The sequence below is a fragment of the Pseudorca crassidens genome, chromosome 10 (assembly GCF_039906515.1).
Source record: "Pseudorca crassidens isolate mPseCra1 chromosome 10, mPseCra1.hap1, whole genome shotgun sequence".
Classification (NCBI taxonomy): Eukaryota; Metazoa; Chordata; class Mammalia; order Artiodactyla; family Delphinidae; genus Pseudorca; species Pseudorca crassidens.
The window spans coordinates 68,871,576-68,888,436 of record NC_090305.1 but is presented as its reverse complement, the minus strand read 5'-3'; the positions used below and the strand labels follow the sequence as shown (position 1 = coordinate 68,888,436).

At 55.2% G+C, this 16,861-nt stretch overlaps 1 protein-coding gene across 1 annotated transcript in view; it reads right to left on the bottom strand.

Annotated features, from left to right (window-relative positions):
- The window catches only part of BSN (bassoon presynaptic cytomatrix protein), a 91,366-nt gene that overhangs the window by 26,868 nt on the left and 47,637 nt on the right, over nucleotides 1-16,861 (bottom strand). Inside the window, exons 2-3 of the mRNA XM_067754429.1 lie at nucleotides 15,407-15,815; nucleotides 1,140-2,024 (exon numbers count right to left, since the gene is read on the bottom strand). Of these exons, the coding sequence (XP_067610530.1) occupies nucleotides 1,140-2,024; nucleotides 15,407-15,815 (1,294 nt within the window). The remainder of the gene's footprint in view (nucleotides 1-1,139; nucleotides 2,025-15,406; nucleotides 15,816-16,861) is intronic.

The following is a 16,861-nucleotide window of genomic DNA, read 5'->3' as shown; positions in this document are numbered from 1 at the left end:
CGGTGGTCTGCACTCCACACTCTGCCCAACCATCAGTCACATATGGCTTAGCCCAGGGGCCCCAAGACTCAGGTGGCTACCGTGTACAGGAGGAGTGGGCTTGGCTTGACATCTCCTGATATGACACAGCTGGGGACACATCCACCTGCCAAGATGAGCCAATCATAGACCTCAAGGGCACACACGGAAGGGGACACACCCAGCTATGGGCAAGGCAGCCAAGGTAGGGGTCACATGGATGGCCCTGAGCAGGGCGGAGTAGATGAGGGCAGGGGCAGGAGCAGCCTTCCGGCCCAGGCTTGTCCTGCTCTGCCAGGGTGCCTCCGCACCTTCTGAACCTCCCAGGCTGGGCTCCAAGCTTCAAGAGAGCACCAGGCCTCCTGCTCCCTTCCACCCAGCTCTGCACGGGGCCCAGAACCCTCCTGTGGAAGAGGGACTGCAGAGAGACAGGCCCCAACCCCAGCACTCCCTCAAACTTCCCTCTGGGTAAGAAGAGCATCTCTGAGCATCCCCACAAACAGCCCCAAGGAGGGCTAGGCCCTGCCACAGGAAAGTATGTGGACCAAGGACTGTGGCTTTGACAAGCAGATATCAATATCCACGACCTCAGACGAGGGGATGAAGGGAGGACACTGCCTGGCTGGGCTGCCCCGCTGTAAGAAAGCCTTCTGCCCTGCCCTGGGCATGGGGGCACAGCCCTCTGCCTAACAGCCTTTCAACCCTTGTGAGGGTCACAGACTGAGGGCAGGGTACGACTTCAGGTTCTTCCTGCCTGCGCAGCGGGGGTTGGCATCATCCATGAGGGCCATGCCCATGATAGCCAGGAATGGGGAGGCCGGTTCAGGGCCTCCTGAACCTGGCTACCTCTGGGACCAGCCTCAGGGCACTGGTCAGCCGATCAGAGGCAGCGGGCACCATTATTCTGTCCACTGTGCCAGTTAATTCTCTGAGTGGAATGACAGGCCCGGGGCAGGGACAGGTAAGGGAGCACAGACTCTCTGCAGCTGTGTAGGGGCAGCCCTGTGATTGCTACAGACCCCGATTTCTACAGTCCTTTCTGGTTCCCATGCCCCCCCATCACCCCAGGCCTTGGCCCCTCACCAATGCCCAAGGGAACATGCTTGGTCCAGCTCTCTTACCTCCACCAGGTGGGGCGTCGGGTTGAAGCCACACAGGTTGCACACCTGCAGTTTGCATGTGGTGCAGGTGTTATAGTTGGCGGGGCCCTTGCTGTCCACGTTGAGCTCAGCTTGGCACAGTGGGCAGGTGGCCCTTTCCTTAGGCATGGTCTTTGGCTTGGCAGCAGCCTTGGCCACTGCCTGGTGTTCTGCTCTGCCATGCTTTGGACTGGTTGTTCCCCCAGTTCTTGCCAGGGCTCCAGGCCCTGATCCAGGACCTGTTTTAGCTCCAGGCTCAGTTTTGGCTCCAGGTGCTGGCCCAGACCCGGGCCCTGAGCCTGGAGGTCTTGGGCCAGCCTGCTTGCTGGCATCGCTGAAGACGATCTTGGGCGGCCCCTTGCTGGGGGCAGCCTGGCCTTGGGGGTCGGCCTCAGGCTGCACAGACATGAGGGTGCTCGCCTGGGTCAGCAGCGATGCACCAAGGCCAAAGAGCTTCCCAGTGAGGCCCTCCTGGGTCGGCTCAGCAGCACCAGGCCCAGAGGGCGCTGTGGTGGCACTTTTGGCCGGGGCCTCTCCTGCAGGTGGCCTGGGCTCAGCTGTGGAACGCTTGATGGGGAGAGGGGGCTGAGGAGACACGCTCCCCACCTCCAGAGGGGCAGCTGCTTGGGCAGGCCCCGGCACTGAGGTGGCTCTGGCTGTCTCAGCCTGGTGGGGGCCAGGCTGTGGTCCCCCTGGGCCCCATGATCTCTCTTGCTCCGGCTTCCCCAGGGGCTGTTTGGCTGGGGAGTGGACTGGAGACAGGGCTGGGGAGTGCAGCTGCTGCTGGCTCTTGGAGCGAGGCGCAGTGGTCATGTCCATCCCTAGAGCCCTCTGCATCTGGCAGTTCAGACAGAGCCACTCCTTCACCTGAGGAGGAAGCATCATGGTCATCAGGGTGGTCAGGACTGGGGGTGCCCATGGTCCAGGTCATTGCAGCCCACAGCAGCCAGGGCCAGCTCCTAGCACAGGCAGGGGAACCAAGCCCGGCTCCGGTGTTTCTGGGCTGCCAGGAGGTGGGCTGAGGGACAGATAGCACTGCCCTGCCCTCTAGGAGCTGCCAGGTGCGTGGAGCCGAGCAGAGGCAGTCACACACTCCCTACCCCCAACTACCAACACACTGCCTGCCAGACTGCCTGCCAGGGTCCTCCCCATGCATGCCACTGGCTGTACCTCAGACCTGCGTACATCATCCATGTCCACATCCCGCCTCACCAATCCATGCTCCCATCCTCCTGGTTGGATGACCCCAAAAGCCTCCAACTGGTCACTTTCTTTCCCCTGCTGCCCCCTTCAGGCTGTTTCCACACAGCCGCCAGAGTGACCTTTTGAAATATAAACCAGGAGGAAAAGCATGGCCCTAGAACAGTGCCTGGTATGCGATAGGTACTCAATAAAAACTTGCAGAATGAATAAAGAAGTGAAGAGTAATAGGTACGAGAGGGAGGCATAGAAAATAAAAAGAAACCATGATTCCTGTCCTAGAGGAGCTTAGAGTCTAGCTGAGGAGACAAGATATAAATGAGAAATCTTGAGAGCAAAGTAAGTGAGGGCAAAGTAATGCAATGTAAGTGACGTAAGTAGAATAAAAATACCTTTTGCTTTCTTAAGGAAGAGAAATTTTTTTAAAGAAAATGGGATAATCTGTGCCTCCAGAATAAACAAGGCATGTGTTGCTGTTCCCACGATGGACGTGTAGTTTCTCTCTGTCATTAACTCCTCCCTAGGACAGCAGGCTCATGACTCAGGTTGGGCCAATCACTGGTTGCAGCTAGGGGTGCAGGGATGGGCATGTGACCTTGCAAACAGGGCCAATCAAGAGTCCTTCCATGTTACTGGGTGAGTGAACAACAGGAGATAGGCTCACTCATCAGAAGGACGTAGCCTTGGAGTGGTCAGTAGCCTTCTTGCCCAACATGCAGAGAGGCACTAAGGATGAAGTCAAGAGACAGTTGGAAGCGGAGGTGAGACAAAGAGGAACGAGCAGAACTGATGACTTTATTCAATTCCCTGGATCCAGCTCTGCCTTAAGTCTACCCTCGGACTTCCAGTTACATGAGCCAATATCATCTTCCTCCAAAAATCCACATACAAATCAGAGAATGTCATTTACAGGCTCAAACCCCTCTAGTGAATTCCCACCACACTTAACCATGGGAACTCTTTACTGTGACCCATGAGGCCCCCTATCTACCCCAGCCTATGCCTCTCTCTGGCCTCCTTTCCTGCCCTCTCCCCTTTGCTGTCTCACCCCAGACACGCCGGACCTCCTGTTCTGCCAAGTGGTCCTCTGAGCTCTCTTCTGTAACCAGGGCCTTTGCACTCACTCTTCCCTCTGCCCCCGGGTGTTGCTAGCTATGCAGGTCTCAACCGAGTATCACTTCACCAACAGGGCCCTCCCTGGCCACACAATCGAAAATACCTGGGACTTCTCTAGTGGTCCAGTGGTAAAGACTCCACGGTCCCAGTGCAGGACGCCCGGGTTCAATCCCTGGTCAGGGAACTAGATCCTGCATGCTGCAACTAAAGAGCCCACATGCTGCAACTAAAGATCCCGCACGTGGCAACGAAGATCCCGCATGCTGCAACTAAGACCCAGCACAGCCAAATAAATAAATACATAAATAAATACTTTTTTAAAAAAGAAAGAAAGAAAATACCTCCGAAGCACTCTGTAGGTAATCACCCAGTTTATCCTCTTCACTTATTCTTTCCCAAAGCTTCTGCTACTTTGTCCCTTTGGGTATCTCCTGTATCCTTGCCCCAACCATGCGCTCTTGTTTAGGCGGTCTTGGGACAATGCACAGTGTGTGGCACAGAGCAGGGATCACTCCAGAAATACTTGCTGTAGGATTAATCCTGACAACCTATTAATAGGGGCATAGCTCTTGCAAGGCTGCAGCCATGAGAATGGAGATTCAGCATCCCATGAAGAGGCTTCTCCTTCTCAACCAGAAAGGCAGAGGCCAAGTCTGCTCATCTATGGTTGAGCAGCCAGAGTCTTTGAAAGCACCACAGTGGCCCAGTTGCCAGGGAAAGGTCCAGTCTGGTCCCTGGGGCAGAAAGTTCCTTCTGCCCACCCTCAGGGGTGCCTCCAGCCCTGCTCTCTGCCTTGAGGTCACAGGGCTGTGCTGCTGCCGCTGTGGCTGACTTGCCACAGTTTGGAAGCCTGGGCTTGGTTGCCTTGCCCAGCAGCCCAAGAGCAGCATCCAAGGAGTGGGGAGAAGACTGCACTTTGATGAGTACCCCCTGGCACCCTGCACCACACAGGGCATGTTCGCAGGCATTCTTGCATTTTATCTTCACGGTAGAGAAAAACAAGGTCTAGTGTGATTTAGCCACCAGCTCTCACAGTAGCCCAGCTTGGAAGTGGCACTACTGGCAAGACTGGCCCTGCCAGCCCTGCCCAGCTCCTGAGCTGCAGGTTGCAGCCTGTGGCCTTTTGCATGTCTGCCTCTTCTGCAGACCGCTTAGCCTCACCCAAGTCAAGTCATGGGTCTAGAAGTTGCCCCTGTGGAACTCAAAGACCAAGCCTGGCTCTAGAAACCATAAGAACAGTGATGCCGCAGCACTGGGGAGTGAAGCCATCCCCCAAGCCGGGAACTGTTAACTCATCTAGATGCTTTGAAGACCCAAGGCAGTTTTGTCTGCCTTTGGACAAAGAAAGCTACAGAGGAAACAATCTGTGTCCCGGGGACTCAGCCCAAAGACTCCTTTAGAAAAGTCATTTTTGGCGAGGGTGATGGGGGTTCACTCCCATCAAAAGCGGGAGCTCCCAGGGGCAAGCTGTTTTGGCTCACCCTCAGAGGGACCCTGGGAGATGATTACCCTCTTGAGGGGAGGCCTAGGTCCTGGCCCAGGACGGCAGCCACAAACTCAGTTCCTGTGGTGGGTGCGCAGCCCACACTGGAGGTCCCATCTCTGCAGCATGCCCTGAGGTGGGACTTCCCAAGAAGAGGAACCTGAGAGGTGAGGCTCTTTCTCCTGGGACTTCAGGGTGACCCTCCTTTGGGTTCTGGACAGGGTTGAACAAGGGCCTGTGCTAAAACTCCTGCACTCACCACCAGAACCTTCACTTACCCAGCCTCCATCATCCAGGCTGTCACAGGCGTCTCACCTAAAATAGAACCTCTCCAAGAAACAGCTAAAACGCCCCTCAGTGACTCATATCCCAGATGGGCGTAGCTATTTCTATCCAGCCTCTTCCAGACGGCAGGAGCCGTGACCGTGCCCTCCCCCAACCCCTCCCAGGCTCAGGCCCAGGCAGATAGGGCCAGCACACAAGGCCATCCAAGGAGAAAGCTGGCTGGGGGATCTCTCTGAACCCAGCAAGACTTCCCTCTCTGCCTCCCCCGTGGAACTTCAGAAGCTTGCTGGGAGGGGCTCATCCTCAGCCTCTTCCTCCCTCCTCCAAGGTCCTTACCCTGTGTTAGGGGGATGGAGGCTGTCCACTGGGTAGGGAGGGAGATGGCTGTGCACCACCAGCCCACCTGCCCACCTAGGCTGGGTATACATGACCAGGCCTCGGGCAGCTCCCCTGGCTCTGGAACCAACAACAGCGAGAGTCTTCCTCGGCTGGACACAGTGTCTGTGGCTCCTGGGTACCCTCCTAGCTGGCTGCCCACCAGAATCAGAGGGCATGGCCTTCTACCAGTGTGACAGGGAACCTCTCTTAGCGTCTTGTTATCAAATATCTCCATAAGCCCTTGGCCCATGGCCAGGAGATGGGCAGGTCACAGACTTCATGTCCCAAGACCCAAAGATGGAGCTAAGGGGACTTCCCAGGGCTACTCTGAGGTAGATGGTTCCACCTGACATCAGCTTTGGTCAAGCTGATCCTTCTTGCCAGCAAGGGGACCCATTGTGCCATCTCAGAGGCATAGATGCCCCTGCACCCAGCCCAGTGGGGGTCTGAGCAGCAGTGGGGATGGGAAGGCTCAGCATGGTGTGCAGTCAAGAGCTGGTCCGCAGATGCGGGAAGGAGAAGCTACAGGAACATGGTTTCCCATAGGGAGCCAGTGCCTGCTCTGCCAGGAGCCGGCCAGAGATTCAAAAAAGCAGGCCTTGTGGGTTCCTGGCTCTGAAGGGACTTTCTCCCCGAGAAGAGCCTTTCTCAGCTGCTCCCTTACTTGCACTGGTCAATCACAGAAGGGCAGTAAGGCAGTGCAGCCCACCAAGGATCCAGAGGCCTGGGACCAGGCTGGGGGCTCTGTGAACCACACGTCTGCGTGGCCTCTCCCTGCGGCTCCCTCCACTGGGCTCTGGGGCAGGAAGGGGAGTGGGGAAACTTTGGGGGAGGGGTTTCTACATCTTTCCCACAGGGGCACTGGTGGCACTGCACCTGCCACCCTGCATCTCAGTCCCAAAGGGTGGGATCCAGCCTTGCATGTCATATTTGGCCCCAAAGGATGCTGCCCAGGGAACTTGCTTCTGCTCCTGGGTGGGGCCTGCCGCACTGTCACCTCCGTGGCTACCAGGAAGCTCTGAGGGCCCCCAGCAGTAACAGGTTCTCTTTCCACCATCCCCTCCCACGTCCCCACCAGCAAGGAAGGAGGGTGGCAGACGTCACTTAGCCTGCCTTCCTGCAGAGAGCAGTGGCTTGCCTCCGAGCCCAGCCCCGCCTGGGAGAGCGGGCATGCAGGGTGTCAGATCACTGCACTGACATCATGCCTGATGCTGCATTCATTCTTTTTTCCATTTTGGTACAAGTTGAAACATCACAGGAGCAGCTTATAAATGAGCCTTCCCTGCTGGTGCCAAGTCTAGAGATTCCTGGGAGGGCCCCTCCGTCCAGTGTGACCTCATGCTCTTCCAGGCTGTGAGTCACTCGCCAGGCCTCGACAGGAGGCACATAGCCCACTGTGTGCTTGGAAGAAGGGTGGGCCTGTGCCCTCGCACTGCCCCTAGCATTGGACACATCACCTGCCTCATCCAGTATCTAGCTGCCCCAAGTCTGCCACCAACCTGCTTGGCCTGTCAGCTGGTTGACCTCAGGTTTAGGGGCAGGTACCACAGGGTCCCATAGAGCAGGGCACATTGATCCAGAGCTGGATCAGCCAGGCCTGGCCCACTGGGGAAGCCTGTGCCAATCTCATCAGGTCAGGACCCTGGGAATCTGCCCAGCAACTGAGGCCAGGATTTGGGTGGTGGAGGCTGAACCCAATTGCTGCTTGGGGCTGGAAGGCCTCACTAGCCTGGAGCTCCATGAAAGGGAGAGAATCCATCCCCTTGCTGATCCTCCTCCCGATATCCCTCAACTCCCCACCGATCCTACCCCAGACGGCCTCCCCTCCCTCCCAGGCCTGTCCACTGTGTCCTATAAAACCTCCTGTCCAGGACCGAGCCAACTCCCCTACACCCCATCCCCATACCCCTCTTGGACCCCAGATGATCTCTCTAGGAGAAGCTGCACTCCCTGGATTTCAGAATGTGGCAATGCCTCACCTTCTCTTCAAACTCCCTAGGGCCCTTGGAGCTCAGCCTTTGGCTTCCCCACCCTGTTCCCCTCCTGGCTCCTGCTGTCTTCCAGGCCCCCTCATCAGGCCTCTAGTCTCAGAAGTCCTTGGCCCTGGTCTCCCAGGCTTCCACTGCACTGACACCCACAGTCACTGCAGATGGCAGCCACTCGCTAACCCACCTGACACCTCTATCCCTCAGCCTCACCCTCAAGCTTACCCTCGCCCAAGACTGTCTCTCCTCCCAAACTACCCCTGTGTCTGTCCTCCTCCAGCCTCCAGATCATCTCCTAGGCCTCCCCACTGCAGCGGGCCTGGGGCCTTGTGGAGACCTCCCCCACCGAGCCTCTGCTTTCTGTCCGTCCATGGGCCCTCTGCTTTCGCATCCCTTCCTACCCAGCTAAATCTATGGTCTGCCGATCCTGTCACACTCTGCTCAATGTCTGTGCTCTCTTGACCTGTGTCTGCTCCAGAATTAGATCCAACTGCATACCTTTTTCTCCGGGCCTACACCTGAACAGCTGAATGGGTACCAGGCAAAGGGGCTCCACTGTAAACTAACTTATGTCCTAGCTTCTCCCGGGCCCCCCAGCTGCCTTGTTAACTCACTCCATCTCTCCAGTTAGCTCTTCTCCACAAAGGCTGGTTCAATTTCTCCATCCCCATCCCTGCCTGTCATCTTCCCCTGCCTTCTGGATCAAATGATGGCCCTGCTTCCAGTGTCTCAAAAAGGAGCCACATAATAGGATGCCTCCTCCACACTCAGGATCTAGACCTGCCTTTTCGGGGGCCCCACTCTTTCAATCATGCCCCATCTCCCACATGCCTAGGCATGGCTTTCCTCTCGGAGCTCAGACAGCACCACTGTCTCCTGCTTTTCAGAAACCCTCTCCTGCCTGCACACCTTCCCTAGTTACTGTCCAGGCTCTCTCCTCTCCTTCTCAGCCAAGCTTCTCGAGAGTTGACCACACGGATGAAGCTCAAAAAACACTGTGCTGAGAAAGGACTTACACAAAAGAGTGCATTCTGTATGATTCCATTTATATGAAGTTCTGGAATAGGCAAAACTCATCTACGGTAGATAAAAAAATCACAGCAGCAGTTGGCCCTGGAGGAGGGATGAGGATGGACAGGGATGGGGCCTGAAGGGACTTTCTGTGGTGACGGGGATGTTGTCTGTCTTGACTGGAGGGCTTTGGGTGACACAGGTGCATGCTTTTGTCAAAGCTCACTGAATGGTACATTTAAGCTTTGTACATTTCATTCTATATAAATTTTACCTTAAAAAAAAAACCCTTAAATACTGATCTCTAACTAATGAGAGGCTTACTGAAGTGTTTAGTGGGAAGTATACTGATGTCAGTATATGGCTGTGAATCTCCAAGGTCTCCATTCCTGACCTGCCTGCACGCCAGGGTCTTAGATTTGTCACCCTATTGCACTCCACTTGGGTGCTCACAGACAACTCCAACTTGACACGACCCAAACAGAAGAATTCTCCATCTCCATCTCCTACCCCCATGTCCACTACATTTCCATAACCTGTCTGTTTAGCCTCCAAAATACACCAGGAATCTGTCACGGTTCCCCTCCACCCCATGACCATCTCTACCCCAGCCCCAGCCTGCCTCTATAGGCTATTCTCCACACAGCGGCCAGAGTGTGGGGTGTGTGTGTCTGTGTGCTATTGTTGTATACATATACATCTAGGAAGGGGAGTAAAACAAACATAACATAAAATGTGCCATTTTAGTCATTTTTAAGTGTAGATTCAGTGGCATTAATTACATATATGATGTTGTGCAACCATCACCATTATCTATTTCCAAAAAGATGTTTTTAAATGCATACCTTACCTTCCCACTGCCATCATCCAAAACCCTTGACATCACATCTGGAGCCCCCAGCAGGACCTGCCTGCCCTCTGGACCTGGCTTGCACCCCGGCCCTCACATGGGCCACGTACTTCCCCTCAGGCCTCCCCTGCCTCCACCTGTCTCTGGTCCAGCATCAGTCTAACATCTGCAGTCTAACCTCCCCTCCCTGTAGAAGTCCCCAAGAGTCTTGTCACAGCATTACAGCAAGTCCCACCAGCCCTCCTCCTGGTCCTCCACAACCCTGACCCCCAGGTGTGGCTGTGTGTTTGCGGGCGTGGTTACTGGTGAACGAGCTGCCTCTCCCTCTGGCCCGGAGGCTCCCCAAGTCTGAGCAACACATCTGCTGCAGCTCTGCCTGAATCTCCAGTGTTGAGGACAGTTCCTGGCTTATATATGGACTCAAAAAGCATTTGTGGAGGGAAGAAAGGATGAGAGAAAGGGAGAGGGCCACCCTCTGACTGAGTAGATACAAGCGGGCCTGCTCAGGCCAAAGTTTGAGCTAACAGACAGCAGAAACGGCAGAACCAACAGGTGACCAGCCAGCAACTGGCTACTTTATGGAGCTTTCCTCCTCTGCCTCTTCCTGCCTCTGGACCCCTGCCTCTCCCCTTCTTGTCCCTTCTCCCTGCTCCTACTTTATTTCTCTCTTTCTACCCTTTTCACTCCATTCTTTTTCATGCTGTTTTCTTTTGCCCTCACATACAAAATCAGGTGTTTTAGGAATAAAATTTCGTATTTTCTGTTCTGATTTAATTTTACATTCATTCTTAGATAACTTTACAGCCCCCTTCCATAGCTAAAAGTTAAGTGCCATGCCTGACGGCCACAGCTATAAAAAACTCCCACTCCTGAACAGCCACCTCTTCTGCCTGCCCGCAGTGGCTCTGGCCTCCACCCCGTAGTGGCCCAAGCAAGGCGGCCAAGGGGCCTAGTTCCTGGGAGCAGGGACTGACAGCACGGCTGGCTGCCCAAGGCTGGCTGAATCTTGGGGGGCATTTCCCTACTGACTCAAGAGATTGTTTGGGTCAAAGTGGCTACTGCCAGGCAAACCACCCAAGGACTAGACGTACAGAGGGGAGAAGGCCTCCCAAAGGGCCCGCCACCTGGAGATCCATTTCCTCTTTGTTTGGAGGTGGAGAGGGGAAGGCTGGGCCCAGGAAGGAGTAGGACACCTCTGCCTCTCCTCAGCTCACCGCTGATCCATGTCCTTCTAACACCTGCTCCTCTTTCCTCAGTGGCCCAGGCAGCAGTGTGGCCAGGAGGGAGCAGAGGGAAGGGGGCAAGGCTGGTGGCTGCAGCAGAGGGATCTGTGCTGCACTCACAGCACCACCCCCGAGCCAGATGGTGGCCCAGCCCTCGCCGGAAAAGAGTGGGATGCAGGCAGGAGAGGAAGAGGCTTGTGGCCACTGCGTCTCTCCCTCCCTTCTCCACACCACCCACCCGGGTAAGTGCCTAAGCCCAAGGCTTGCCAATGGGGTGGGAATGGGGGAGGGCGCAGTAGCTTGGTCTTGGCTTCATCTCAGCAAAGTCTAGACCTTGGAACGGGTGAAGAAAGACCATGATCACTCTTCTGTAGTTTTCTTAGAGGGGCTTATAAGCAATTCTGACTAGAGCAAGGGAGGTTGAAGGCACATGGGCTGTCTGGACCTGGAAGGCTGGGGATAAGGTGGCAGCTCTGCTGCTACCCACAGGGGTAGAGGGTGGGCCTCCCACATGCAGGCTACAGCCTCACTTTAGGTGCTGCTCTGAGAGGATTCTGCTGATCCGACCGGGAAGCACAGGCGTGCAGTCAGCCCTGCCTCTGCAGAGCACTCATTCCTGTGATGCTGTTGCTAGCGCAAGGACAGACTCCACTGAAGGAGTTCCAGGCCAGGATGTGCTGCTGGGGCTGCTCTGAACAGGGCAAGGAGGCCCCTGAGGGGGCTGACAGAGACAGGTCATGCCTGCCCCCAGCCACGGCTTGTCCTCTCCAGGAGCTCACTCCCACCCCGCTGTCCACCCCGACCTTACCTTCCCCCTCCACCCAGCTGGCTCATGGCCACACCCATTTCCTTCCCACAGCTATCAGAACAGGTGGCTCTGTCCCAGAGGAGAAAGGGGTGGCAGGCATGAATGCTGAGTTACCGAAGAGCAGACAGGTGGGCTAACGTGGCACGGAGCAGGCTTGGGGCATCGGCAAAGCCACTGAGACTGGTCCCTGGACCCTGCTTCTCCTTAAACATTCGGGAGGTTTAAGGTACTTGTGTAAGAACCCACATCCAGGCAGAGAAGAGAACAGTCTTCCTGTCTTTTCCCCATCACTGGGCAGTGACTTGGCTTAAATGCTAACACCTCTGGCTTCCTCCCTGTGTCCTCACAGGGAGGGTCTTTTGTGGGTGGTGAGAAATGTTCTGACCCCACAAGGAAACCCCCAGTCTTTTGCCATGGTTTCAAACAGGTTAAATTATTTACCTGCCCTGAGCAACCAGGGCTGGAGATCTCCAGGAAAAAACAGCCTCCACCACGAAGAGTGGCCAGGATAGCCCTGCTTGCTACGAACCATCCTCAGCCCAAGCAAAAATGGACTATGAATAAGGAGAATGGGGATGGGAATCCTTGGGGTAAAACTGGAGACCTAGCTACTGGTTCTGGGTCCCCAGCTCCCTTGCTCCAATGAATCAGAATAAACGAAGACTTGGTCTCCTCAACTGTAAACAGAGGGTGCTCTGAGCTGCTCCCTGACTTCCATGAAGTCTTAATGTGCTCCAGGCACTCAGACCCCCAGCAAAGTGCATGCGCAGGCATCTTCCTCTCAAGGCATCACAGCCTTGAGAGCCAGCCAACCTGGGCACGGGCAGGACAGCAAGTGCCACATCTGTGTGAGTGTGGTACCCATCCAGCAGCCCCTGGGCACACTGGCCAGAAAGCAGTGGTTCCAGATCTCAGACACTATTCTGGCCACATGGGGCTGACCTGTATGTGATTCTCATCTCCAGACCTGGTGTGCTGTTTCCACAGGACCCAGCTAAAGTAATAAGATGCTGACAGATGCCATGAGACAGAAAAACCAAAACTCTGAGTTCCAGTGACCATTGGCCCAGCAGTGCCAGTCTTTTCCTTCCTTTCTACTCCTTTGTCCTCACATAGCCATTCAGCACAACAGTTCTATCACATTCCTAATCTGTGCTGCAACTTGAGTTACCAACCAGCCCCTGATTCTCTCCTTGTGACACGCACGATAAAAGGTTCGTTTTCCATGGTCTCATTTCCAAAGATCCAAGAGCAGATTCATTAGTGGTCTGAGAGGCATGAAACCCTCCAAGTCACTTGTGTGGTGGAAAGCTGAGGAACAATGCATCCTGCTCACATGCCCTGATGAGGCTTCGGTGACCTTCAAGGCAGGATGCAGGACCCAGGCTACCTCGGCATTACCACACTAGCAGTTTCAGGCACAAGTTCGCACCCCCAGACAGGACCCCAATTAAGCTGCCCAGTGGCCAGTGTCTGTAGTGCATCTGTGCTGGGACTGGCAGTCCCCCCACCCCTTTCCACTCTAGCTGGGCTACTCCTAGGAAGTGAGAAATCAAAAAAGGAAGTGAGTAATCAAAAAAGGAAGTGAGTGCTGGAGCTGGAATTCCTGGAAAAGGTCACTCTGCCTGAGCCCCTGCCACCTACACCAGCCTGACTTCAGAACCCACCCCTTGCGCTGCCCAGAACCTCAGGCCAGGCAGGAGCCCAGCCCAGGACACCAGGGCAACCCCACAGATAGCCTTGTTGGCTGATGAACATCATGTTAGAAGGGCCAGAACATATGTGGTTTGACCAAGGTGGATCTATCAGCAGGTATGTGGGCAAAACTTGCAGATGTGCTTTCTCGTTATGTGGAAGCATGACCAGGGAAGTGAACCTGCTTTTAGTGAAGTGACGAAGGGCAACTGCTCTGACTCAAGAACTAGGCTCTGCCAGCCCCTCAGGAAAATGGGCCGAGGGTTCTCTTCCTTGACAGGAACACCACTGAAAGCCAACCATGAAGAAGAAAAGGTTCTGCTTGGAGACCATGGCAGAAAAGGGCATCCACCAGGCGAAAAGCTGGAGAATGGTCAGCACTTCCCAAACTGAATGCCATGGAACAGCAGCCCCTAATGTTCAGTGAAAGCAAGTCTGGGAAAGGCCACCAGCAACAGCCCTGTCTTGGAGCTCCTGCATGTATATGCCTTGAAGGACCTGGTCCGGAGGCCCGCTCTTCACCAAACACTGTGAATCTGCAGTAAGCTGGAGGCCCCTTTCCTCCTGGCCCTGAGCCCCGGCTTCCTCCCAGCACAATGAGGCAGATGGACCGAGTGTCGCCAAGGTCCTCCCACTCTGCTGTTTTTCCAGGCACAGCCAAAGGCTGGTTCCCCTCCCACCTCACCAAAGGTCCTAGGCTGGGGGAGTTTGTTGTGTGGGAAGGACTGAGATGCCCACCAGGAAACTGGTGCCACCGTGTGCAGCTCTCCCTTGATCTCCGCCTACCCCACCCAGAGTCGTTCGGGTCCTGCTGCTCTAGTGAGCGTCTCTGGAAGCTGAAACCTGGGAGACAGGGCCAGCACAAGAGGGGGATCCCCACAGCAGCCTCTCTCATCCCTGCCTGCCAAGCCTCCCTGCTTCTCGCTAGCAGAAACAGCCAGGTGAGCTTCCCTGGCCTTAACCACACTGTTCTAAATACTGAGGAGCAACACTTACCTAACTGATCAGTGCAGGGATGGGTTGTTTCTAATCACGGATGTAATAATCACGAGTGTACACGCCTCCTCAGAAAGCCCCCACACTCCAGGAGCGACTGCAAACGCACTGAATCATCTCCCCACACCGGCAGCTCCTTCCTTGGAATCTCACACTTACCTCTCGCAAAGCACACGTCCCACACCCACAGCACCTCATATCACAAATAGACCCCGACCTGTGAACAATTATTCTCACTCATCCCCCCGCCCATGTGGTCCAAACGGCTCCTGCTGCTGATAATCCCAGCTGCGGGCATGCAGTCACCACTCTCCACCCGGCCCAAGGGCAGAGCCCTGGGGGTCTACCAGAGACTTCTGTGGGTTACCGCGGAGGAGAGGGAGGAAGCTGACAACCCCACTTATTTCAAAGGCACGGCCCCAGCCCAGCTAGTATATTGGGGCACCCAGCCTCCATGGCACCAGAGAGAGGCTCAGGGGCTTGGCTGAGCATCCCACAGCAACTCAAAGCATCCCAACACAGCAAGGGTGGGGCTGGGAACCCAGGGTCCTCTGGGGGAGAACGCAGGCCAATCTCATGGAAATGGCCTTGCAGTGGCCTCTTGATGAGTGTAGGACACTGCCTCCATGTGGATGCTTGGCCCCCAGTCTGGGTCTCTACTCCAAGGTTGTTTCTTGGGATGGGTAGCTCCTCCACTCCATCAGGCCCCAGCTTACTGGAACGGAAGCCCAGGGGAGGCGGTTCCTGAAGCCCAGGTGGGAGGCAGTTTCCTATCTCCCTTAAAACCTTGCTCCCCTCACTGGCATCCCTCTCCAAGACCCACTGTCAGGGAGAGAGGCTGGCCAACGGCCAGGGAGACTTGCCTCCCTTTGGGCCCTGCAGCTGCTCGTGGCCCTCTCCAAATGAGCATCCACTGGGAAAAGTCCGTAAGACTGTCGTTGACCCTCCCTAAGGCCATTTTTCCAGGTCAAACTTGGACCAGGTAAGAAAGCGCCTTCTACTCAGGACTGAGCCCAAGCTTTCAGTCCTTTCCCTCAGGACATCTGGGGCCAAGACTTTTTCTCTGCTACCACATCTGGGAGCCAGAATACAAGCCCTGGGAAGACACAGAAGCTGATGGCCAAGGGAAATGACCAGGAAAAGAGAGCTGGTAAAAAGGGGAACCGGGGAGGCCTGGGAAGGCAGGTGGGATGGAGGAAGACGGCACAGAGCTGATTACCTGGGTGAGATGAGGGTTGGGGTTGAACCCACACTGGTTGCAGACCTTGTTGTGACACTGGGTGCAGGTGTTGAAGTTTGGCTGGCTGGGGGTTGACGTGAGATCCGAGGTCTTACATATGGGACACAGCGTGCTGCTGGGAAGGGGGGCGATCTGGGGGACGGAGTAGGGTGATGTGGGGGTGCTGCCTCTGTCCGGTGACACAGAGGGGGACCGCCCTGATCTCTGCGTCCTGCTGTCTACCTGCAGCGTCCTGCGGGGGCCATCAGCCTCCTGGCCAGCTGGGCCCTGTGCCCTTGTCTCCTGGGGGCTCTCACGGCTGGGAGCAGGAGCAGAAGGCTGCTTCGGGGTTGGGGAAGCTGCTCTCTGGCTACCCAGGGGCTCCTTGGGGTCCAGTCTCCTGGAAACGCTGAAATGACATTGAAAATGACGATGTTAGAGATATACCTTAGAGAAGTCCCCTGCAGAGGTCTCCACCAACCTAGGTGACTCTGCCAAGCCCCGTTGCCACCCTCCTCTGCTGCCCAGTGGCATATCACAGCCCCCACTGGCCGAGTGCTGACTGACAAGTGTCCCCCGACTTGAACCATCAGCACCGGGCCATGTGATCAGCTCATGAGTGTCCCCTCTTACATCCCACTAAAGTGCAGAGTCTGATTCAGTAGGTCTGGGGTGGAGTTTGCACTTTTAAGAATCTCTAAGGTACTCCAATAAAGCTGTTAAAAAAAAAAAAAAAAGAATCTCTAAGGTGATGCCTTTACTATAGTCTGCAGACTACACTTTGAAAACCAAGGCTCTAAACCTATACATTAGTAACACCTAAGCTGATTTTAAAATTTCTGACTCTCAGACTGCACCCCAGACAAATTACATCAAAATCTGTGGGGACAGGACCCTGGCATTACTATTTTGTTCCTCCCTAAGTGATTTCAACATGCAGCTAGTTTAGAGCTACTTCCCTGGCAGGTCTGTTACATTCTGGCTTGTCCACTTCAGAGGCCGACCCCGGGCAGTTGGAGGTGAGGGTGGGGAGGCACTCCAATGCCCAGTTAATGCCATCTCCATTAACTGGCAAACCATCAGGCTAAACTCAATGCCCTATATTCCTTCTCATTTGACCCAATTTCAGTTCATTTCTGCCAGTTTTCCAATTTGAAAAAAGCCAAGCACAAAAAGCCAAAAGCAATGCTTCATATTGCTTCCCTGAAATTCAATACTTGCTTCAGTCTGTATTCATTTGGGTGGATACTGGCACCCAGGCGACAGGGCAGCCTGGCTGAGAGCCACTGCAGAGGCCCGGCCACAGCCGCCTGTGGAGCATCCTGGCCTGGCCCCTTCAGCCCCAGTGTTCCTGGTCCTTGTAGGGTCTGACTAATAGGAGGGGATTCTAAGTTTGCTGCCTTTATATGAAGACCATCTGCTTGCCAAAAAAATTCAGGAGCCAGCTGTAGGATG